The following is a 23,326-nucleotide window of genomic DNA, read 5'->3' as shown; positions in this document are numbered from 1 at the left end:
AACAGGAGAAGAATGTCAGATGCATGTGACATTGTATAAAATCCACCTTCATTATAAGTCTTTAAAAACACAGACTCTCTATGGTATAAGGCTCAGGTGTATAGTGTCTTGGTTTCAAACTGCATTAACTATATGGTTTATTTCCTAGCACTGATTCATCTCTGAACTATTTTCTACTTCATTACATTTTACTTTCTATTCTTATTCCTTATGGATGTCATGCTACACTACAATATGTCCCTTCCATTCAGTCATCTGCTGCACAACTTCATTCCCAACCATCACGCATTTATAGGACATAAAATCTTTTATTTACCTTCTGTGACTGTATGTAGAATAAAGGAATTGGAATAACAACTAAGCCTAAATTAGGCCTTTCCCTGCATGGGTGCACTAGAGAAGGAAGGGGTTGCATGGAACACACCTACGGCAAGGTCTCTATCCAAAAAGGCATAAACAGTTTTAATACAGTTAGGCCCAGATTTTTAAGACTGGCCTCTAATTTTGAGTACCTCTATTTTGAGTGCTCAACTTGATATTTAGGGCCTGATTTTTAGAAGTTTCACAACTCCTATTGAAATCAGTGGTCAGCACTTCTTGAAAGTCGGCCTATCTGTATCTCAAGTCAGGCATCTAAAAATAAGGTACCACGAGGTAAAGAATATTTCAGTCAACTTGGTCCTTAGAGTAGAATTTTCAAAGGTACCTAAGGATATGTTTACACTGGAAAAAAAGGTCCTGCGGCAGCAAGTCTCAGAGCCTGGATCAACTCACTTGCACTCATGGGGCTCCCGCTACAGGGCTAAAAATAGCAATGTAAACATTCTCACCTCTTGGGCTGGAGCCTGGGCTCTGAGGCACACCCCACTTTCTGGATTTTACAGCCCAGGCTCTAGCCTGGGTGGGATTGTCTACACTGCCATTTTTAGTCTTGAGGCGTGAGCCCGAGGCAGTTGACCCAGGCTCTGAGACTCACTGTTGCGGGAGGTTTTTTGTAGTGTGTAGATGTACCCCAAGTCCCATTGAAAGTCACTCTTACACACTTTTGGCATGGCATCTAAAAGGACTGAAAATCAGTGAGGCTTTAGCAGCTAAGTGACTTAGGCATTTTGAAAAATTAATGGTAATGCCTTGCAGTGATGAATATATGAATATTTCATTCTAAAAGAATATTTCTTTTAAAAGGTATGATACAGTTGCAAAAGGCTACCTTACTCACCAAGAATTTCTACAGAAATTGGGGTTAGAGTTTGCACCAGCTGACACTGGACTAAGCAGACATATTGTGGAAGACAATTATGCAAGTTTAATGGAGCATTACAGTAATCAGCAAAAGAAACATTTGGAGATGGAAGAGCAGCAGAAACAGCAAACTAAAGCCCTACATGTCAGTGAGATTAAAAAGCAGATCAAGTAAGTTATTTATCAGTTAAGTGAATAACTTTCATGCTGTGTTTATTGTTACTGTGGCAAAACGTAATGCTAAGCATACATATATGTATTTAAATCCTACTAGATACTGGGCCAAATTTATACCCAGTGTAACTCCATTGATTTCAGTGGGGATAAGTTTGACTCATTCAGTTGTTTGAGGCAATTCTAAAATATTCTCCCTGGCAGTATATCATTCATTTTGTAGAATTTATGGCCCCAATCCTGGGCTGTGTCAGAGCTACTATTGACAGAGATTGAGGGAGAAGAGCAAAGGTAGCTTTAAGCCAAGCCTCCTTTGCAGTTCTCTGATCCTAGAGGTGGCTGGGACTAGGCCTGTCCCAGTAAAAATTAGAGCAGCTCTCTTACATTGTCATTAAAGCTATGTATTTTCAGGTTATGGTCAATCACCACTTTTCCTCCTTACTTATTTGTTTTTCCCATTTCCCCTCCCCTCCAGCCATTGGTTATTTTGTGTGTGTGCGTGTGTGTGTGCGCATGTGTGTGCGCGCGCAGAGGTCTTGCTTTATTTAGGTTAGGAAAGCATCTAGCATTTTGTGGGTGCTAACCAGAGGTGAAAGTAAGCCGGTCCGGTCCAGTCCGGTCCGGCATACCGGCAAGAGCCAGTACGTTGTGCCAGACGGCACCGGCTTCCGTGGCCGAGATTAAAATGGCTCTGGGCTCTCCGCAGCGGCAGGGAGCTCCGAGCCCTTTAAATCCTGCCCACAGCTCCAGCCGCAGGGCTAGGGCTGGGATTTAAAGGGCTCAGAGCTCCCCACCGCTGCGGAGAGCCCAGAGCCCTTTAAATCCCGCCCGCAGCTCCGGCGGACAGGCTGGGGCCAGGATTTAAAGGGCTCAGAGCTCCCCCCAGCCACGGGAGCCCCAAGCCCTTTAAATCCCAGCCGGAGCTGTGGTGGGGATTTAAAGGGCCCGGAGCTCCGCGGCGGCTGGAGCACCAGGCCCTTTAATTTGCCCGTGAGCCCCGGGGGCTCCCAGCCACCTCTACAGCTGGGAGCCCCGGGTTGATTTAAAGGCCCTGGGGCTCCCAGCCACAGCCGGTGCCCCAGGGCCTTTAAATCTTGAGAGGCCACGCCTCTTCTGCTTGAGGCCACGCCTTTTCCAGATGAGGCCATGCCCCCTCAGGACTCCAGCAGTACCGGTAAGTCCTGTAAGTTACTTTCATCTCTGCTAATGAAGTATTATTATTAATAGTAATACCTCCTGCTCACATCATCAATGAAGGGGATGTACTCACAATAAAGTAAACCAAGACGAGCCACATTGTCTTCCAGACAAAGGGGGAGAAATCATTCTTTGCTCAGAAGGTGAACAACAACATAACAGAATAAAAGGAGAAAAATGCTAGCTAAGCTATTGGTTCCTGCCCCTTTTTAATATATTTTACTGTGGCCCAAGCAGGAATTTAAAAATTAAGGGCAAAACCTTCCTCTCTGATCTGCATTGCAGACCTCTTACCTGCATTGTGGATCTCTGAGGTAATGGAACTCCCATTGGCATCAGGGAAAGTTCCACACGTGGAAAGACTACATAATATGCCCCAGAGGTGGTTTGGCAGGTGCTGTGCTGCAATCGCTGCTTATTACACTGCCCGTGACTGTCTGACTATTACCTGGAGTTCTTCTGTCATGTCCAGCTGTAGTCTCTTGTCTCTTGCAAGCTCTTTTGGTCAGGGTCTGTCTCTTTGTTGTATGTTTGCCACACACAAGGGGACCTTGGCTTCTAGATGCTATTACAATACAAATAATAAAAAATGCTACTAATGGTGAAGAGACCTGTGCTGCAAGTAGGAACTCTGCAGTGTGGGTCCAAGACAGTGATTGAAGTCATAGAGGGCCACAAAGTAATTGGGGTGTGACATTTGGACACACACTGCAATATTTGCATTGTTCTGAATCATCTCATTTTGTGATATTATCACAAAAATACTATTCGTGTTAGAAAACACATTAGGCCATTGCACTGTGATTGTTTAGTCCTCCTCTCATAGAAATTGCCATACTAGATGGAATCCTAAGATCCATCTAGTCGAGTATCCTGCCTGGGCGAGAACTAGGGCCCAAATCCACAAAGGGACTTAGGCATTGTGATGCAGAGCATTTTAATGCCTAACTTCTAGGCATCTAGAAAATCACCAGAACAACACTGTGATCCAGAAAACCTCAGTTAGGTGCCCAGGTTCCCCATACAATTAATGGGGAGATGTAGGTGCCTAAGAATGCGAACCACAAAAGCCAGCATGCTAGGCAGTGATCCTCCTAAGTTAGCCAGTGGGAGATGCTGATAAGAGTGGTGTGTCATAAACCTCACCCCTCTGAGGGAGACTGGGGCTTTAGACCAGGCTGCTGAGAGGCAACTGTCTTTGCTAGTGATCCACAGCCAGGAGTCAGATGACTTAGGTGCCTAAGATATGTGAGAAGCACACAATGGCTAGGGGGGCGGGTGTGTGCCCACCTTATAACTTTTAGCCCAGTAGGTTAGAGCACTCAGCTGGGCTGTGAGAGACCCACCTCTCCCAGGTCGGGAGAAAGGCTGTGAACAGGGATATGCCTGCCACCTTTCAGGAGAGTGCTCTAACCACTGAGCAATGGGATATTCTGGTGTGGGGCTCCCTCAATCTCCTGCTAAAGCTGTTCCACCTTGGATAAATACATAGAGTTGCTGGGTCATGAGAGATGTCTCTATAGCTTTGTAATTAAGGCACCCTCCTAAGTGGTGGGAGACTTATAGTCCAGTCTCCTTGCTCCAGTGGCTCTTTAATTATTCATACATAGTGGTACAACTTCAACAGGAGAGACTGAGGGCTATATTCCATAGCCTTGTGATTAGTGCCACGAACCCCTGTTTAAGTCCTTTCTCTGTTTTAGGCAGAAGGGGGATTGAACCTGGGTCTCCCACATCCTGCATGAATGCTCTAATCACCAAGATCAAAGTTGCAAGGTGGGGATCACTTTATCCTCTAGCCAGATTTTGAATGGGATCTGATCTGGTGGGCAGCCTCTGAGCACACCAGTGCATTTGGGCCCACAGGTGCTCCTCTGGTTATCTCATCTATTTTCCTCCAATTCATGGATTGCTGTGAAGCTTGGGCAGGAGATAGGCATCCAGATGCCTAGCATGAGGCAGCAGTATGCACGCCCAGAGGCAGAAACGTAGGCCCCTGGGGAACCTTTACTGCCAACTTTTAGGTGCTGAGCGAGTTTAGCTGTCCATAGGGTCAGGCAGCAGCCAAACACCAATTTGGGGGGTTGCAGTGGTGCCTAAAACTAAATCTGGAGTTTTGGCAGCTAAATATCTTTGTGGATCTGGGTCTAGATGCTTCAGAGGAAGATGTTAGCGGCCCCTCCCTCATTAGATTTTATCCCAATCTCTAATAGCTAGAGATTGGCCTAAGACCTGAAGCATGAGGTTTAATATCCCTTCTACAATTTTTGTTATTAATTATTATAACTCTGGATATTCTTTTTGCCCATATAAATGTCCAGTCCCTTTTTGAATCTTGTTATGTTCTTGGCCTCAGTGACTCCCTGTGTGCAATGAGTTCCACAGTTCAATCACAAGCAGTGTGAAAAAGTGTTTCCTTTTATCAGTCTTTAGTTTCACACCTGTTAATTTCATTGACCATGTCCTTATTCTCTGTCGCTTTCTTTGCCTACTTCCTGACTGCCAGGAGTTATCCTCCGGTAGCAATTCCAGTCTGTTTGCTCTGCATACCCACTGGTCCTTCACATTCAGTTTTCTCTGTCTGAAAGCAAGCAGTGCAAGAGGAGTTGAACCCAGACCCCTCGACGCCTCAAGTTTTACATAGGAAGGCTGTAAGTGTCTCTTGAGCCACACGTTGGAGTCATTGCTTTAAAAATGAAGTGCATTGTGTGTGTAGCCACAATGGAAGGCAGTGTTCCAGCAGAACCACCAATGTTCCCCTTCATGAGAGGGTCATGGGCAGCAGAGCTGGATACCATGCCCATTCCACCATGTTGGTCAGCATAAAGGCATTTGAAGATGGAGGGAGGCCAGATACAATGGCTACAGGATTTAGTGGTTCCAGTGGCTACAAAATCCAACACAGATGGTATACAATGGTCCTGGCCCTTCCCTCACTCCCTGAGGGTTGGGAAATGCATTCCTTCCATCTGTCCAAGCCTGGCTCGGGCTAGTTTACACAGCCCATTTACTCAGGCTTTCTGAAAGTGTTGTGAATTTCACCCTAAATTCTTTGTAGCAGTTTTAGTGCCCTGTGATTAGACACAGTAAAACTGACAAGGACTCTGAGCATCTTAACATTCAAAATATAATGCTGGATATATAATTTTTTTGGTTTTGTTTTAACTCACAGGAACAAATACCCCAAATTAGAAACAGACATTGAGCAGCAGCTCTCCAGCACTTCAAGAGAAATACAAAACATTTGCAAGACAGGATTATTTTTTGGCAGCATAGCTGTATCCATAGTTTAAATCCTCATTTACTCAGTGCACATATTTACTGCTGCAAGTGGAATAATTACTGCTTGGAAACCATTACTCAGTCCAAGAAATGATGAATGCCTCAATTTTCTAAAAATATGAATCTCAAAAGCTGTTTTGATTTTACATCTTCCTTTACTTTCATTTTGAAGGTTTAAGTGGAAGATAATAGTGGTGATGAAGAGCTATCATTTAGCAGCATGGGTCGGAATGTAACATACCCATGTAAAGGATTCCAAAATAATGGTGCTGTTGTGATAGATTGAGGGCCTCATGGTGCCTTTAAAGCACAGCCTTTCATTGTGGGCAGTGTGGAACCACACTATCTCATGGGGAGGGATTCCTCACTGAGCACCCTTGAGGGTATGCAGGTCGTATTAGCAGATGATAGCAGCCTAGAGGATTCCCTGATGCATCTACCTTGCTTTGAAGGCCAGTATGGAGAAGTAGACCATGCCCCCACCTCCTCCATCCAGCCTGCAGTTGTGGCTGGCCCTTAACATGTGTCAAGCAAGGGGGGAAAGACCCTTTGTGCTCTCCATCTATGCACCTGTGTAAGAGCCCGTCACTACATGCCTGATCGGTGTTTCATAATCTACATCTGGCCATAATTCTCATTCATTTTAAACCTTGCATTAATCTTTAGTGACTCCTCCAGCCAGTTGAGTTTCAGTGATAGGTTGTGGAGGCAGCAGTAAAGTATGGACAGGTTGGTGTTAACTAAGAGTAAAGGGGAAAGCGAGGGGTGATGCCTGGGCTCCAAAAGGTATTCAAAAGATCCCCAACTTCTGTGGGATGAAAATAACAAAATAAATGGGGGTTGGGAGAAAAGAGTCTTGGGTCTGAATTGATTAATCTGTGAAGAATCAGATGATGTTTTAAATACGTGATAGCAGCTCTAATGAACTCATCCAAAGCCCATTGAAATCACTGGGAGTTTTTCCATTGACTTCAGTCAGTTTTGGATCTGTCCCTAAAATAGTATAGTTCTTGGTCTGATATAATAATTCCAATTAAGCAGCAAGACTTTCTGTTCTTGTTAAAGTTTTATCAGCCCAATATTGCAGAGGGTAATTTGCTGGAAGTCAGTTGTCATAACAGCTATATTAAACATCGTATAGCTTCTTTGGGGCCAGGTTTTCAAAGAGGGATCTAAATTTTGTATCTTTAATTTTGAATGGTCAAAAGCAGGTAGTTAAACCATCTCACTAATTGATTTACAAATCCAAATGTCATTTGTACACATATATCTGGGTGGGTTTAGCCCTGAAATTGCTTGAACAAATTTAAAAGTGGTTTTTGAAAATTAGACATCCTAATAATTTTTGTATCACTCTTTGGACAAATGATACCAAGTTAACAAATGCAAGTAAACTGAGATTCTTACTCTGCCTTTTATTTTTGTATATTTGTATTTATCTTTTTCTAATATTTAACAGGAGAACTAAAACAAACATCTGCTCTCTTTCAGGGATAAATTTAGGGACTACTTCCAAGACTTCAACAAGGCCTTTTATAAACTGGATAAAAATAAAGATGGCTATATAACAGTAGATGACCTACGCAGGATGCTGCAAGAATTCAACTATTATCTTGGTGATGAACAGTTCAACAGTCTTCTAAACAGGTTTTTATGATTATATCATAGGTCTCTCTTTTGTCCCAAGCCAATAAAGGACTTAAGTATGCGCTTTACTTTAGGAAAATAAGTAGTCTTATTAAAGCCCATGCAATTACACACATACTTAAAGGTACCCATGTGCTGAAGCGCTACGCTCGATCAGGGTTGGTTCTGAGGGTGGTAATTGATTTTTAGATAAAATTAAAAACAGATTCATTTACTCTGTCTTCCTCATAACATTAGTGTTGTAACAACTTAAAAGCTTTTGAAATCAAGCTGATTATTTGAGGAAATTAAGCAGATCTGAAAATAGGTCAGGTTTTTTAGTGTATTTTAAAATTTGTAATTAAATTAGTAGTTTTATTTAATTAAACAAAAAGGAGTGTGTGTGTGTGTGGGGGGGGAAATGCTGCAAAACCAGAAATTGAATCATATCAGGTTAAAAAGTATTCATTTTCAAATGCTACTGCTATGCAAAGGCATACATTCTGTATTGTGTCTTAATATCATCAAGTAATATCAAGAAATAGAATCTCTTTTATAAGGTCTATAGAACATAAAGGACCTAATCTAGTAGAAAATATCCATAGCTTTCTGCACTTCACAAGCCACAGAGGTGACATCCCTATGTGGCACTGCATTATGTTCTCATAACACTGTTAGACCAGACTCTTTAAAAAGAAATTACAAAACCTTTTCTCAGTTCACCTTTTGTTGAGTGATCAACTTTTTATGAATGGAAACCCTAATAAGAATCTTCTGCTTGTTTCTTCTTCAAAGACCTCTTGATGATAAACACCTCCATTCATTGTAATTTTGTGCAGATTATTCCTTTCTTGATCCAAAACAGACTTTTCTAAATAATACAGAGTAGATTAGCATTTGCATTTGGTTTTATTACTAAAATTTTAATACCAACTTGGCAATTTATTTCTCTGCTGAAATGGTGTTGATTATTTCCTTTTCCACAGCGTCTCCAATATTGGAGCCAGCTTGACATTGGTAATATGTGGGAGTGCTGTGCAGCTGCAAGACACAAAATCAGGGCTCTTGAATGTATTTTTCTTAGTAACGGATATTGGGTCTATGGTTAATTTCTGTTCCAGCCTCTTTTTATAAAGCTTCCTTTTTGTTTAACTGGCTCTCCTCATTAATTAGACATTCTAGTAAGAGGATATTCTGGTGATTGGTGGCATAGGCAGTGGTCCTCAGTGATTTACTGTGAAAAAAGAAGACAAACGTACATTACAGTAATTCATTTTCACATACAGAATATAAGGCCTTGTCTACACTACAAGACTATTTCGAATCAACTTAATTCGAATTTGTGGATTCGACCTTATGAAGTCGAATTTGTGTATCCATACTAAATACACTAATTCGAATTTCTGAGTCCACATTCACGGGGCCAGCGTCGACTTTGGAAGCGGTGCACTGTGGGAAGCTATCCCACAGTTCCCGCAGTCCCCGCTGCCCATTGGAATGCTGGGTAGAGCCCCCAATGCCTGCTGGGGGGAGAAATGTGTCGAGGGTGGTTTTGGGTAAGTGTCGTCATTGAACCGTCAATCACAACCTCCCTCCCTCCCTCTTTGAAAGCGCCTGCGGGCAATCTGTTCGTGCACTTTTCTGGTCAGTGACAGCGCGGACGCCACAGCACTGCAAGCATGGAGCCCGCTGCGATCATCGCCGTTTTCTCCTCCTCGCACTTTATCGTCCACCTCTTCCACAGTCAGCTGATGAGAAATTGGGCTACTTTTCAATGGTGCTGCAAGCACTGGGGGACCATAGGGGACGTTTTGCAAACATCAACGTCGGGTGGCCGGGCAAGGTTCATGATGCGTGTGTTTTCAGGAACTGTGGGCTGCTCAGACGCCTGCAGGAAGGTAGTTTCTTCCCGGACCACGAAATAACTGTTGTGGATGAGCAGATTCCTAAAGTCATCCTCGGGGACCCAGCCTGCCCGCTAATGCACTTGCTCATGAAGCCCTATACAGGCGCCTGGGACAGCGACAAGGAACTCTTCAAATACCAGCGAGCAGCGTGACCTGTGACTGTTCAGTTTCTTTACAGAGAAGCTGAACCTGCCCCTGTTTCTTTACCCACTGACTGTTGACTCTCCTCTTCGGTTACATACCCCGTTCACCCCGTTTCCCCCACTTCCAACACCCGTGTAAAAATAAAATACATGTCCCATTGTTACTGAAGAAAGGTTTCTTTATTCATGACTTTGCGTTAAAGGGTTGAAACTGGGAGGCAGACTGTGCTGGGTAGGGTGTGCGGTGATGTAAAGACCGCCTCTAAACTCAACGAATGACAGGCTCCTGCTCCTAGAGCGGTCCGCAGTGCCGGAATGCTTATTTCAACGGAGCCTGCCATCCCTCTTTTTCAAATTCTGTGTGCGGGGGGATATGTGACCTTGTGGCGGAGGAGTACGGATACAGATTCCTCTGCTGCGTGACTCAGCGGTCCAGGACAAGGACCGCTGTATAAGATCTGTAACCGCCCTCCCCCGCTACAAAGTCACATCCCCCCCGCCCACACAGAACCTGGAAACCACCTCCCATACCGACCATGGTGCCTACTGACTGCACTGTGTGTGTGACCCGCTGCTGATCCTGCCCCCGTGTCTGTACCCTGGGAAAGGTGACTGTCCTATGCAATTAACAACCCCCTTCCCCATGCCCCCCATTCAAACACAGTCTTATTTGAAAAAACATGACAGAAACAGTAATTAACAGCAAAGTATTTTTATTACTTAAGTAGACACTTAGGGGATGGAACTGGGATTGGGACTTGTGTGAGTCCGGAAGGGAACGACTTCTGCAAATGTAGGGTATGAGAGCTTTTGGGTACTTGAGCACTCTGCTGGGGTGCAGTGACAGTTTACACGGCCTCTGGCGCCCCTCCTTCTGGTTATTTTGGGTGAGGGGGGTATGGGACTTTGTGGCAGGGGAGGGCGGTTGCAGATACACTGCAGGGGGGCTCTGTCCTCCTGCGGTCCTGCAGAACATCCACAAGGCGCCTGAGCGTGTCCGTTTGCTCCCTCACTAGTCCAAACATTGTTTGAGTCGCCTGCTTGTCTTCCTCACGCCACCTCTCCTCCCGTTCGCTGTGTGAGCGCTGGTACAGAGAGACGGTCTCCCTCCACTGGCTCTGCTGGTCCGCCTCGGCTAGGTAGCAGCCCATACGTTCATCGAACATCTTGTCCCTTGTCTTTTTCTTTCTCCGCCTAATCTTTGCCAGCCTCTGCGAGGGGGATGCTGTGGCAGGTCTGGAGACAGTGGAAGCTGTGAGATGGGAAACGGGGAGTGAATTCCTTGCAAAGATACATTTTTGCGAACAATTAACTGAGTCTAGGCTGTCTCTGTGAATTCTGGGTTGAGACCCCTGTGCCTGCTGGGGCACAAATAATTTTCACGGTGGATTCTGGGTAAATGTCGCCAGTCATTCCTTCCTCCGGGAAAGCAACGGCAGACAATAATTTCAAGCCCGTTTTCCCAGAATTGCCCTGGCATACGCCATAGCGTGGCAACCATGGACACTGTTTTGCCTTTTGTGTATGTCACCGTATGTGTACTAGATGCCGCTGACAGAGGCGGTCCAGCAGCGCTACACAGCAGCATGCTTTTGCTTTTGCATGACAGCAGAGATGGTTACCAGCCATATTGTACCATCTACCATACCATAAATTGGTAATAAGATGGTAATAAGATGGGCATGGTTACCTGTCCTTTTGCACTGCACCATTTGGTGCTGTCATAAGTGCCCCTGGCCGAGCAGCCAGGGGCGCAAAAGCAAAAATTGGGAATGACTCCCTGAGTCAATCCCTCCTTTTTGGTATCTAAAAATAGAATCAGTCCTGCCTAGATTATGGGCAAGTGTACTAGAGAACCACTGTATCATAGAACCAGATAGCACAGCTGCTCTGTGTGCGATCCTGCATAAATTTGGAGCTGTATGCTATTCACAGGGGGTGCTCCTGCAACAACTCCACCTGTTCATTCCGGCCTTCCCACAGCCTTCCTGGGCTACCATACCATTGTCCCACCACTTGTGTGATAAAGTAATAAAGAATGCAGGAATAAGACACAGTGACTTGTTTGTGAGAAATGAGTGGAAGGAAGCCTCCAGCTGCAATGATAGTCCAGGCAGGACATTAATTACTGTGGATGAAGGAGCCCATCATCCCTCTGCTAGTCCAGGGGCAATTCAATCTTTTCTTTACACAGGAAGGGTGGGGGCTGATGGAGCTCAGCCCCCTGTTGCAATGATGAGGACGGTTACCAGCCATATTGCACCATCTACCATGAAAAATTAGGGCCAGGCGCCCTTGATCGACCTCACAGATGCTAGTATGCATGGTTACCAGTCCTTTTGCACTGCCCCATGTGCCAATAGGCTGATGATGAGGACGGATACCAGTCGTTTTGTACCATCAGCCATCCATAGCGTGGGGGGAGCAAGGATGTTGGTGTTGAGTGCTGCACCATCGCGTCTATCTGCAGCATTCAGTAAAGATAGGGTGACATGTAAAAGAGTCAACAGAGGATTGTTTTCACTTCTGGTGGTGGGTGGGGTGTGTGCGCAAATTGCCGAACTATGTCCTGACCCACCGCAGACACTGTGTTTGACCCTAGAAGCATTTGGAGCTCATCCAAGAATGCAAATACTTTTCGGAGACAGCAGGAACTGTGGGATACCTTGCGTCCTCATTCCCCCCTCCCTCCATGAGCGTCCATTATATTCTTTGGCTTTCCGTTACGCTCGTCACGCAGCTGCGTGCTGAGTCTGTGCTATGCCGTCTGTCCGTGGATTTATTAAAAATACTTTGGACCAGGCGCACCATAACAGTAATTCCACTACTTAGATGCATGAGTCTCCTAGCGAGATCACCGTGAGGACGGGCACTGAAGGAGATAGAGAGCGCATGCTGCGTGAAATCTATCACGAACCACGGACCGATGCAGCCGTGCTCGGGGAGGCAATGCTCCCTGAATACCGCATGAAAGCCTCGCGCGGAAAAGGGTGCTACCACGGAGCACCCAATAAGGCAGCTCTCCCCAGGAACCTCCTGCTGATGCTTATCGATTAACGGAAGGAGAGCTTCGTGGAGATCTCCCAGGAGGATTTCTGTTCTATCACCATATATAGAGAGACCTCCTTCTCACACACTTCAGATTCCTGTTATATTAAGAATAAAAGTTAACATGGTTAAAGCACTTACCGACTGCTCCTTCCCCTGATTCAGGATCCGGGTTCATGGCCGGGGAGGGTTGGTAGGGGATCTCCGTGACGGTGATGAATAGATCCTGGCTGTCGGGGAAACCAGCGTTGTAAGCACTCTCGCCTGCCTCGTCCTCCACAAACACTTCCTCATCTTCCCCGTCCATGAACATCGTCGAGGAACTGTCCGTTGACACTGTCCCATCATCAGAGTCCATGGTCACTGGTGGGGCAGTGGTGGCAGGCTCCGTAGCGTCCGTTTGCCGCTTTGATTTTTTGGTAGCCTTGTCTGGGGTCCTTGGTTTTCACGCGGCGATGCGTTGCATGACGGCTGTATCCTCTGTCTGGATCATGGCTTTGGAGACCTTCTCGTAGGTCTTTGCATTCCGTTTGTTGGAGCGCAGCTCCGAAAGCACAGACTCCTCGCCCCACACACCGATCAGATCCAAGACTTCCCGGTCAGTCTATGCCGGGTCCCTCTTTCTATTCAGAGATTACATGAACTCCTCTGCTGGAGAGCTCTGCATTGCTGCCGGTGCTGCTGAGCTCGCCCCGATGTCCAACCACGAAATGAGATTCTAACTGTCCAGAAAGGAAAAGGAATTCAGATTTTCCCGGGTCGTTTCCTGTGTGGCTGCTCAGAGCATCGAAGCTCGGACTGCTGTCCAGAGCGTCAACAGAGTGGTGCACTGTGGGATAGCTCCCGGAACTACTAAGTTCGATTTGCATCCACACCTAGCCTAATTCGAGCTAGCCATGTCGAATTTAGCGTTACTCCACCTGTCGGGGTGGAGTACCAAATTCGAACTAAAGAGCCCTCTAGTTCGAATTAAATGGCTTCCTGGTGTGGACGGTTGAGCGGTTAGTTCGAATTAACGCTGCTAAATTCGATTTAAAGTCCTAGTGTAGACCAGGCCTAAGATTCACCATGCTGGGTCAGACCATAGGGCAATCCACTCTGGCACTGGCAAGTTCTTGATGCTTCAGAGCATACTTTAGCCATTATATCCCTAGCCAAGTGTGCAGTGCTGAATGCAGGACAGAAAAAGTCCTCCCTGGCCCCTGCGGTATGAGATTTGCTTACCTCTATCAAAGCATGCAGACAGTGTCTACAAATGTGATTACTCATCATAAAATTATCTAGGCCTATTAAAACTCCATGTACAGTCTCTGAGCCAGATCCTGATCCCAATTACCCCAGTGTAAATCTTCAATTCCAATGGAGCCAATGGATTGCACCAGGTTAAGTGAGCAGAATCTCTCTGAGTTTTGATGGTAATAAATTCCATAAGCTGACTACACTGAATTTTCACTGGGGTAGCTGAGAGCAGAATCAGCCCTTTGATGCTCTGGTTTACTGTGGTAATGAATTCCACAGGTTGACCACACAAGTCTGAAGTCTTTTCTCTGATTGTTTCAAATCTACTTGATATAATTTAATTGAATGTTCTTGTCTGATGGGACAGCGAAATAAATAAATAAATAAATAAATCCAATCTGCCCCCCCTCTGACTCTTCTCCTTCCTGTACTAAACAACCCTTATTTTTGCAGTTTCTCTCCATATGTAAATCATGACTTAATTCTCATCTTATGTGGTGAAACATCGTTGAGTAAAAATTAATTTGGTTTTGTAACAAAGTCCTCTGCAAAAAAACCTCAAAATCATGTTAGAACTCCTCTTTCCCCATGCTGATATTTGACGCAAAAATGTATTCACTGTTTATACCTGGAGCTATCTATATTTAGATATGCAGCTCACTGAATTTCTTATATGATGAAGTACAAAACTCCATAGTCTCTGTGATCTACCAGATATTACAGTTGGCAAGCAGATATTTAAAAGGTCTGAGAGGAGATTTGAGAGACTTCAGGCCAGACTCTCCAGTGCAACCTGACCATGAAATCTTAGCAGCAAATTCCCCTTGTGGAGGGGAACTCTTCACTGGTTGGAGATGAAATCTGCTGGGCCAGACATATCACCCTTCAACTCAGTGGTTGTGCCAAGGGAGGAACGGCATGTGTCAGAGGCATAGTGAAGGGGAACTTCGTTACACCCAGTCCTCCACACCCCCCAGAAACCTTATGCCAATGGCTTAGGTTAGAGAGCCATTATGTTGCTCTCATGGATACCAGAGCCAGGCTCGTGCAGGATCAGGAGCTGTACAATTGTTCCCTGATAGCCTGCCACCAGGGGCCCAGTGACAGTCAAACCCTTCAGTTATAAACTCAAGAAAAGCTTTGCATGGAAATTGATCTAGTTTCCTACCATGTGATGAATAGAAGGCAGTTTATCCAGTGTTTATACCAGGAGACCAGGAGTCAGAACTCTGGGTTCCATCTGCAGCTGGCACACGGTGATTTTGGGGAAGTCACTAAGGATATGTCCACCCAGCAGCTGGCAGCAAGCTAGCATATTAAAATCAGCAGTGTGGACTTTGCGGCTCGGGCAGTGGTTCAGGCTCTCAAGCCCACCTGACCCCCTATGTTCGAGCTTGGGTGGCCATCCCAAGACTTTGCTAGAGCCTCAGTGCCCACAGTGCTATGTTTAGCGCCCTAGCTTGAGCTGAGCTAGCACAAATCTGTGTACCTAGGCTGGGAGGCTCCCTCCCACTGACAGTGTAGACATACCTTAGGGCTTGATTTTCAGAGATGCTGAGCAGCCATAACTTCCACAGAAGCCCATAGGAACTGCAGGGACTCAGCACTTTTAAAAGTCAGCCCCGTAATCTCTCTTTGCCTCAGTTTCCTTATCTGTAATACTGGGATAGCAAAACTTCATGGGATACTGTGAGATTTATGTTATACTTTAACAGCACTTTTAGATCCTGGAATGAAAGGCACTATGCAAAGTGCAAAATCGGGGTAAGGACTATCTTTTTGTTCTGTCTTCATACAGCGCCTACCGCGATGGCGTCCTGACCCAGACCTGGGTCTCCTAGGCACTACCACAATACAAATAATAATAATTAATTAGTAGCAGCGATATACTTTTTTACAAAATGTTGATATACTATTCTGCTTTTTCTCTTAGCTTAGGAATCAGTATTCATGACAGCAAGCTCTCTTATTTTGATTTCCTGAGAGCGATTGATGATGGCAGAGCATCTAAATACCAGCAGAGACAAAAGCATGCTGCACCACCTGCAAGCTTTGCAATGCTCAGCTTAGAAAAGACCCTAATTAAGATAAAAGAAATAGTTACATCTTCTTATGATTTGTTATACAAGGTAGGTTAGATGTGGACATAACATTTCATTTCATTTCTTTATGCCTGACTGGGGGCTAGCCCAACTCTCTAGAAGCATTTCTGCTGCTAAGTGGGGTTCCTCAATCCCAGGCCAGCAAGAGTGGGGATAACTAACTATAAAAGTAGCATAGTCGGCCCCCATCAGAGAAAGCACTTTCGATAGCATCTTTGTAGCATCAACCTGTGGTGGTGACATGACGCGGCAATGACAAGTCACTGCAGCATATGGCCATGTGAGGATAGAGGTTGGTGAGTAAAAGAGGAAAACAGGATCATAGAGTCCCCACCAAATGAATTAGGTACGTGTAAATTGTGAACCTATAGAACACTGACTAGGACTATATTCCTTTCAAATTTGTACAAAACATTTACATATGTAAAATCAATGTTTATATAGTCAACTGCATATTTCTATTGTAAAATAAAACAAGGGGGCAAAGATAAAGTTGGGTAAGTGGTTGTTAGTTGGGTGGAGTCACAGTGGGCATACCCTCCCCCACACAGTGGCGCCCCTACACTCCAGTATCCACTCTCACTGCACCAGTTGCACTCTCTTCAGTGTCCGCTCCTGAAGCAGGATTCAGTCTAATACATTTCCTGTGGAAAGAGTCTTTGGGAACTCATAGAGTTGCCACCTCTGCAGTACAAAAAACTGGAACATCCGAGAAGATCCTGTGCCTATAAAACTGGACAGATGACAGTGTTTACTGAGCACCCTTCCATATTTCCCAGGACAGTTACCTTCAAAAAAGGATTGAACCTAGGAAAACCTGGACAGATGGCAACCTAATATCTGGAAGAGCAAGAATGTGGGAACCAAGATGAGAGGTTATTTGCTCACAAGTTGACCTCTGCATCTCCAAGAGATACTGAGAATGGAGATCCTTCCCACAGAGTGCTTGTGGGGTGGGGGGGGAGTGGTGATGGAAAAAAGCAACATTAGCTTAGCCAGTCAAAGTTTCCATCTGCTGAGAGAAAGGAAACAAACTAGTATGCACAGCCAGCTCAAATTTTCTCTGTGGGGGCACTCTACAGGGGGTGGATGTCTCAAACATTTTTTTTTGTATCTGTTCTTGTTTGGCTGATAAGAATTCATGTTAACCTGTACCTGGGCTGTATATTTGGGTATTCAAGCAATCAAATATACAATGTCTATCTGTTCTCACTGAATGCTTATTTTTTGGACGATTCTATTGATTGGAGAAAAAATTATGTATTTAATACACAAAAATATAGGATAAATTTGATTGATTTTTAAACTTGTTGGATTTCAAGATGATAAACTTTTCATTTCCAGTGGGGCTTCAGTAAAATGGTTGTAATCTTCTTTCATTTCTTCACATCTAAAATACCTGCAGATAAAAGAGGAATACATATCACATATGCCTTTATCTATACAATGTAGCCATCCAGTAATGGCCATGCTAAAGAGAAATCTCTTCTGAAATATTCAGTGTTTTTTAAGGTAACATTCCTTTTTGCTTTTTCAGGCATTTTCTCTGTTTGATAAAGAAGGCACTGGGGCGGTTAAAGCACTGGAATTCCGCCAGGTACTTGACCATTTCTGCTTTAAACTATCGGACAAGCAATTCAGGCACCTACTCAAGAAGCTAAGGATTTATGAAAATTATACAGTAGACTGGAAATTTTTCCTGAAAAATATTAATCTCTTAGAGGTAAGTCTAGCTACCAAGCTGTCAGCTGTTTCTTTTAAAAATGAACTCAAGTGCCTTGAAATGAATGAATTCAATAAGCTTGCTAATTCTAAATAAATGGTCAGGTGCAGCTTCTCCCGTCAAATATCTCTTGCAGTCAATGAGATGTTGGGAATTTCTGTTGAGTAAGCAATGAGTAAGTAGAAGTGAAAACGGTCTCTCATATAAGAAAGAACATTCATTAGAATTAACAAATTATGGCATTGATTCTGCAAGTTACTCCATGGGAACAGAGGGCTTTGGTAGAATAGAGTAACTAGTAAGGATGGGGAATTACAGAAGGGTGACTGATTTGGGGTCTTGAACAGGCTTATTTAATTCATTCATTTTTCCAATGATGAATCCAATGTTTTACTCTGAACAAATGTATTAAAATGGGAGTGGAATGTATACACCACAGAGGGCCATATTCAGAGGTGAGTTTGAGTAAGAATAGAGGAAATTTCAATTGGTGAAATCTACAACTTCTTCTGACACCCTCAACGAGTACGTTGCACAAACTTAGCCTCACTCTAGACTTACTTAAGATTCACTTACATTTAATTGTGGCCCAGTCATGTTATCTGACACTTACACTCACATAGACTCTCACTGAAGTTGATGGGACTCTACACAGACGTAGGATGTGGACCTCAGATTAAGGCCTGGTCTACACTCGGGGGGTGGGGGGGTTCAATGTAAGATACGCAACTTCAGCTATGGGAATAGCATAGCTAAAGTCGACGCATCTTATTTCAACTTACCTCCGTCCTCACGGCGTGGGATCAATGGCCGCGGCTCTCCCCGTCAACTCCGCTACTGCTTCTCGCCCTGGTGAAGTTCTGGAGTCGACGGAAGCACGCGTTCAGGGATCGATATATTGCGTCTAGACAAGATGCGATCTATCGATCCCCGATAGATCGATCGCTACCCACCAATCCAGTGGGTAGTCTGGACGTACCCTTACACTCACACCCACTTAACTATTTGGAACCTCACCCAAATGTAGGAATTAAGAGCAGGTAAAGACAGTATACAGAAGTTCTTCTTCGAGTGCTTGCTCATATCCATTCCAGTTAGGTGTGCGCGCGCCGCGTGCACGTTCGTCGGAAGATTTTTACCCTAGCAACACTCAGTGGGTCGGCTGAGCGCCCCCTGGAGTGGTGCCATTACGGCACCGGATATATACCCCAGCCGACCCACCCGACCCTGAGTTCCTTCTTACCGCCCGGGTCGGTCATTGGAACAGTGGAGTGCGGCTTAACTGACCTCCACTTTCCCTAGCTTCCTCATAGTAGTTCTCTTGTGAAATTGTACATAGTTAGTTATCTTCTTATCAGTTCTTGTTTTTTATTAGTTATTAGTAATTTTTAGTGTTATATTAGTTAGCAGGTTTGGGGATTAGCCCCCTCCCACGCCCAGGACAGGAGCGCATGCCCGGCTCCCCGGGTTTCAAACTGTGCTCGGCCTGCCACAGGCCTATGCCAATAGGAGATCCACATAACTCCTGTTTAAAGTGCCTGGGAGAGTCGCACTTATCTACTAAGTGCCCCATTTGCAAGGCTTTCAAGCCGCGCACCAAAAGGGAGTGAGATATCAGGCTCAAAGAGCTCCTCATGGAGGCAGCCTTAACCCCTCCAGCTTTGGCACCATCGGACTCTCGAAGCACCTCCTTGGCACCGGGCCACTCTTCTCTGCACAAACCGCAAGCGCCGTCGGCACCAAAATCAGCCATGAGACGCTCCCTCTCGCCGAAGGCGAAAAAAGCGAAGGTCGCGGCCACCTCGGCCCCGCCCGCTTCGACACCGCAGAGTGTGCCCCGATCAGACCGCCCGGCACTGAAACCTGCCACGGCGCAGATTACTCCGGCACCGGCCATTCGCCCGGTACCGTCGACTCCGGTCCATCAGAGACCGTCGAGTCCGGAACCTGTGTCCTCCCCGGCGACTGCCGTGGTAGAGCTTCCGATGCCGTCAACTCCAGAGGCCATCGCAGCAGCAAAGGACCTTATTGCCTTGACAGACTCGGCAGTGCTTCCGCCCCCGGCACCGCTGGTGCGGGTGCTCCATTCTATTGGCAAGCCGTCCTTGCTCAAACCACCTCCTGGCACCGAGTCGGACCGGCACCGCTCCCGGTCACACGGACGCTCCCGGTCCCGCCGAAGATCTCCTTCCCGGTGTCGATCTCAATGCCACTCACAGTCCCGGCACCGCTCTGCCACGCGATGCCGGTCAGACTCGCTGCACCGATCGTTCTCTCGCTCCCTATCTCGGCACTCGTGGCACCGATCCAGATCCCAGTACCGCTATGGACGCCGTGCCTCTCGGAGCCATTCTCGACACCGCGAGTGGAGATCACGGTCGACCTCTCGGCACCGGGCCGGTCGTAGGTCCCGATCTCGCTCTCGCTGCTGCGCTGCCTCCCGGCACCGGTCACCAGAACGCAGGGGAACGAGATCAGTCGGCACCTCGGCGCAAGGCTTCTCCGCTCCTCCGTGGCCCTCCAGGCATGCGTCGGTATCTTCACAGGCCGACAGCTATTATGTGGGCGAGCATGACCCTCAGGTGTCCTCGGGAGTCTTCCAGGAGGCCCGATACATGGACCAAGACCCTCGTCAATGGGGTTTTTGGACTCCTTGGGCTTACCATCAGGCCCAAGGCGCTCCACTGCCTTCCACCCACGCAGTTCCATCAGAGTCGCGTGTCCCGGAGGCTACAGTAAGCCGCCCCCCGGCTGAGACGGAGGTACCGCCGCCACCCCTCCAGCCTTCGCCGGAGCCTCTTGACCAGGAGCCGTCCCAGGACCCAGAGGCTGGGCAGGATACGATCGTCCTGGGGGTCTCTTCTTCCTCCTCCCCGGATGAAGCAGTAGCGGGGTCCTCCTCATCAGGGCCCCCCCTGATAGATTTGAGGGCCCATCAGGACCTCCTTCGGAGGGTGGCATTGCGTATGGACCTCCAAGCAGAGGAAGTGCCAGAGGTGGAGGACCCGGTTGTCACCATTTTATCGGCAGACGCTCCCACTAGGGTGGCTCTGCCATTCATCAAGACCATTCAAGCTAATGCGGACAACCTTTGGCTGCAAAGCTCAAATCTCCCTCCTGAATTGCAATATACAATCCAGGACCTGCCCTGTGACGGCAAGGGGTTGTTCTCCAAGAAAACGGACCCCAGGCTCCAAAGCCTGAAGGATAACAGGGTCATTATGCGCACCCTGGGGATGCACACCCCGGTGACCCAGCGACGTCCGTTCCGCCCCCAGCTGAACCGGCCTTACTTTATGCCCAGATACAGGCAAGACTCTGGTCGGCGATGCGGTCGAGGGGGACGTAGGCGGCAGCCTGGACCCCAACCGTCCCAGGGCCGCGCTCCTTCTAAGCCACCGGCGGGGCCGAAGTCATCATTTTGAAGATGCGCCCGGGGACGGCCTACCAGTTCCTACTCAGGATCCTTTCCCTCCTTTTTCCAACTGCCTTTCCTACTTCCTCCCGGCGTGGTCGCGGCTGACCTCCGATGCCTGGGTCCTCCGCACAGTGGAACGTGGATACCACCTCCAATTCGTTTCACCCCCTCCTTCCCACCCTCCTTCCCGGTCCCTCTTCAGGGACCCCTCTCACGAGCAACTCCTCTTACACGAGGTGCAGACGCTCCTCCATATGGGAGCGATAGAGGAGGTTCCAGAGATGGAAAGAGGCGGAGGGTTCTATTCCCGCTACTTCTTGATTCCCAAGTCCAAAGGGGGCCTCAGGCCCATCCTAGACCTGCGAGACCTCAACAAATATATGATAAAGTTGAAGTTCCGCATGGTCTCCTTGGGAACCATCATTCCAGCCTTGGATCCTGGAGACTGGTATGCCGCCCTCGATATGAAGGACACTTATTTTCACATCGCCATCTTTCCACCGCACAGGCGTTTTCTCCGTTTTACTCTCAATCGACTTCATTTCCAGTTTGCGGTCCTTCCCTTTGGCCTATCCACGGCCCCAAGGGTATTTACGAAGTGCATGGCCGTCGTCGCCGCCCACCTTCGTCGGCGCGGCATCTGCGTTTTTCCCTACCTCGACGACTGGATCATCAGGGGGGATTCGCAGACCCAAGTGCAGCAGCATGTAGCCGTGACCAAAGACTTGTTCACACGACTGGGCCTGGTGCTCAATGGGGAAAAGTCCATCCTCACGCCCACCCAGAGGCTAGATTTCATAGGGGCTACCCTGGACTCCTCTCTGGCCAGGGCCTACCTTCCTCAGCTTCGCTTCCAGGCTCTCACACAGATCATTCAGGGGCTTCAGACCTCCCGCATGACCTCGGCCCATACTTGCCTCCGCCTCCTGGGTCACATGGCGGCTTGTACCTACGTAACCAAGCACGCCAGGCTCCGCCTTCGCCCCCTCCAGATGTGGCTCAACTCCGTGTATCGCCCGAACAGGGATCCTCTAGACACCCTGCTCACCGTTACAGCGAGCACCCTTCGCTCCCTAGACTGGTGGCTGGCCCCATCCCAAGTGTGTGCAGGGGTCCCATTCCATCCGCCTCAGCCTTCACTTTCCCTGACGACGGACGCCTCAGCCCTCGGATGGGGGGCTCACCTCGGCCACCTTCGTACACAGGGCCTCTGGTCATCGCAGGAGTTGAAGCTTCACATCAACGTCAGGGAGCTATGCGCAGTGCGCCTCGCGTGCCAGGTGTTCCAGAACCAACTCAGCGGCCGTTGTGTCCATTACGGACAACACAACGGCCATATCAACAAGCAAGGGGGAACTCGCTCTTCCCCACTCTGTCAGGAGACGATGCAACTGTGGGAATTCTGCATAGCCCACTCGATAGATCTAGTGGCGTTTTTCCTCCCAGGCGTGAAGAACACCTTAGCAGATCGCCTGAGCAGGTCTTTTCTGTGTCACGAATGGTCGCTGAGACCGGACGTTGCTCGTGCAATTTTCCAACAGTGGGGGTTTCCCCAGATAGACCTGTTCGCCTCTTGAGCGAACCGGAAATGCCAGGACTTTTGCTCCTTTCAAGGCCTGTCACCGGGGTCCCTGTCGGACGCATTCCTCCTGCCGTGGAATCGTCATCTGCTATACGCATTTCCCCCGTTCCCCCTAGTCCACAGAGTTCTGATGAAGCTCTGCCAGGACAGAGCGCATCTCATCTTGATTGCGCCAGTGTGGCCCAGACAGCACTGGTACACCACGCTACTCCGTTTCTCCATAGCCAGTCCGATTCCTCTGCCGCTTTATCCGGATCTCATAACCCAAGATCACGGCAATCTCCGTCACCCAGACCTGTCGGCCCTCCATCTCACGGCGTGGCTCCTGCGTGGCTAGACGAATCAGAGTTGCGCTGCTCTGCTCCTGTGCAACATGTCCTTTTGAGCAGCAGGAAGCCTTCCACTCGCTCTACTTACCTAGCTAAGTGGAAGTTCTTTAGTTGCTGGGCTCAGGTGCGCAACGCTTGCCCTTCGGAGCTACCTGTCCCAGTTGTCCTCGACTACCTTTGGTCCCTCAAACAGCAAGACCTAGCATTGTCCTCACTGAAGGTGCACCTAGCGGCCATATCCGCTTTCCACCCAGGCAAGGGTGGACACACAGTTTTCTCTCATCCATTGACCACTAGATTCCGGAAGGGCCTTG

General features: G+C 47.4%; 1 protein-coding gene across 3 annotated transcripts in view; it reads left to right on the top strand.

The window, feature by feature from the left end:
- EFCAB6 (EF-hand calcium binding domain 6) overlaps positions 1 to 23,326 on the top strand; it is a 167,791-nt gene that overhangs the window by 109,808 nt on the left and 34,657 nt on the right. For all 3 annotated transcript variants that reach the window (XM_045001807.1, XM_045001808.1, XM_045001806.1), the window contains exons 22-25: positions 1,186 to 1,413; positions 7,387 to 7,542; positions 15,792 to 15,987; positions 17,498 to 17,683. In XM_045001807.1, the coding sequence (XP_044857742.1) occupies positions 1,186 to 1,413; positions 7,387 to 7,542; positions 15,792 to 15,987; positions 17,498 to 17,683 (766 nt within the window). The remainder of the gene's footprint in view (positions 1 to 1,185; positions 1,414 to 7,386; positions 7,543 to 15,791; positions 15,988 to 17,497; positions 17,684 to 23,326) is intronic.

The sequence above is a fragment of the Mauremys mutica genome, chromosome 1 (assembly GCF_020497125.1).
Source record: "Mauremys mutica isolate MM-2020 ecotype Southern chromosome 1, ASM2049712v1, whole genome shotgun sequence".
Classification (NCBI taxonomy): domain Eukaryota; kingdom Metazoa; phylum Chordata; order Testudines; family Geoemydidae; genus Mauremys; species Mauremys mutica.
This window is presented reverse-complemented; position numbering and strand designations above follow the sequence as displayed.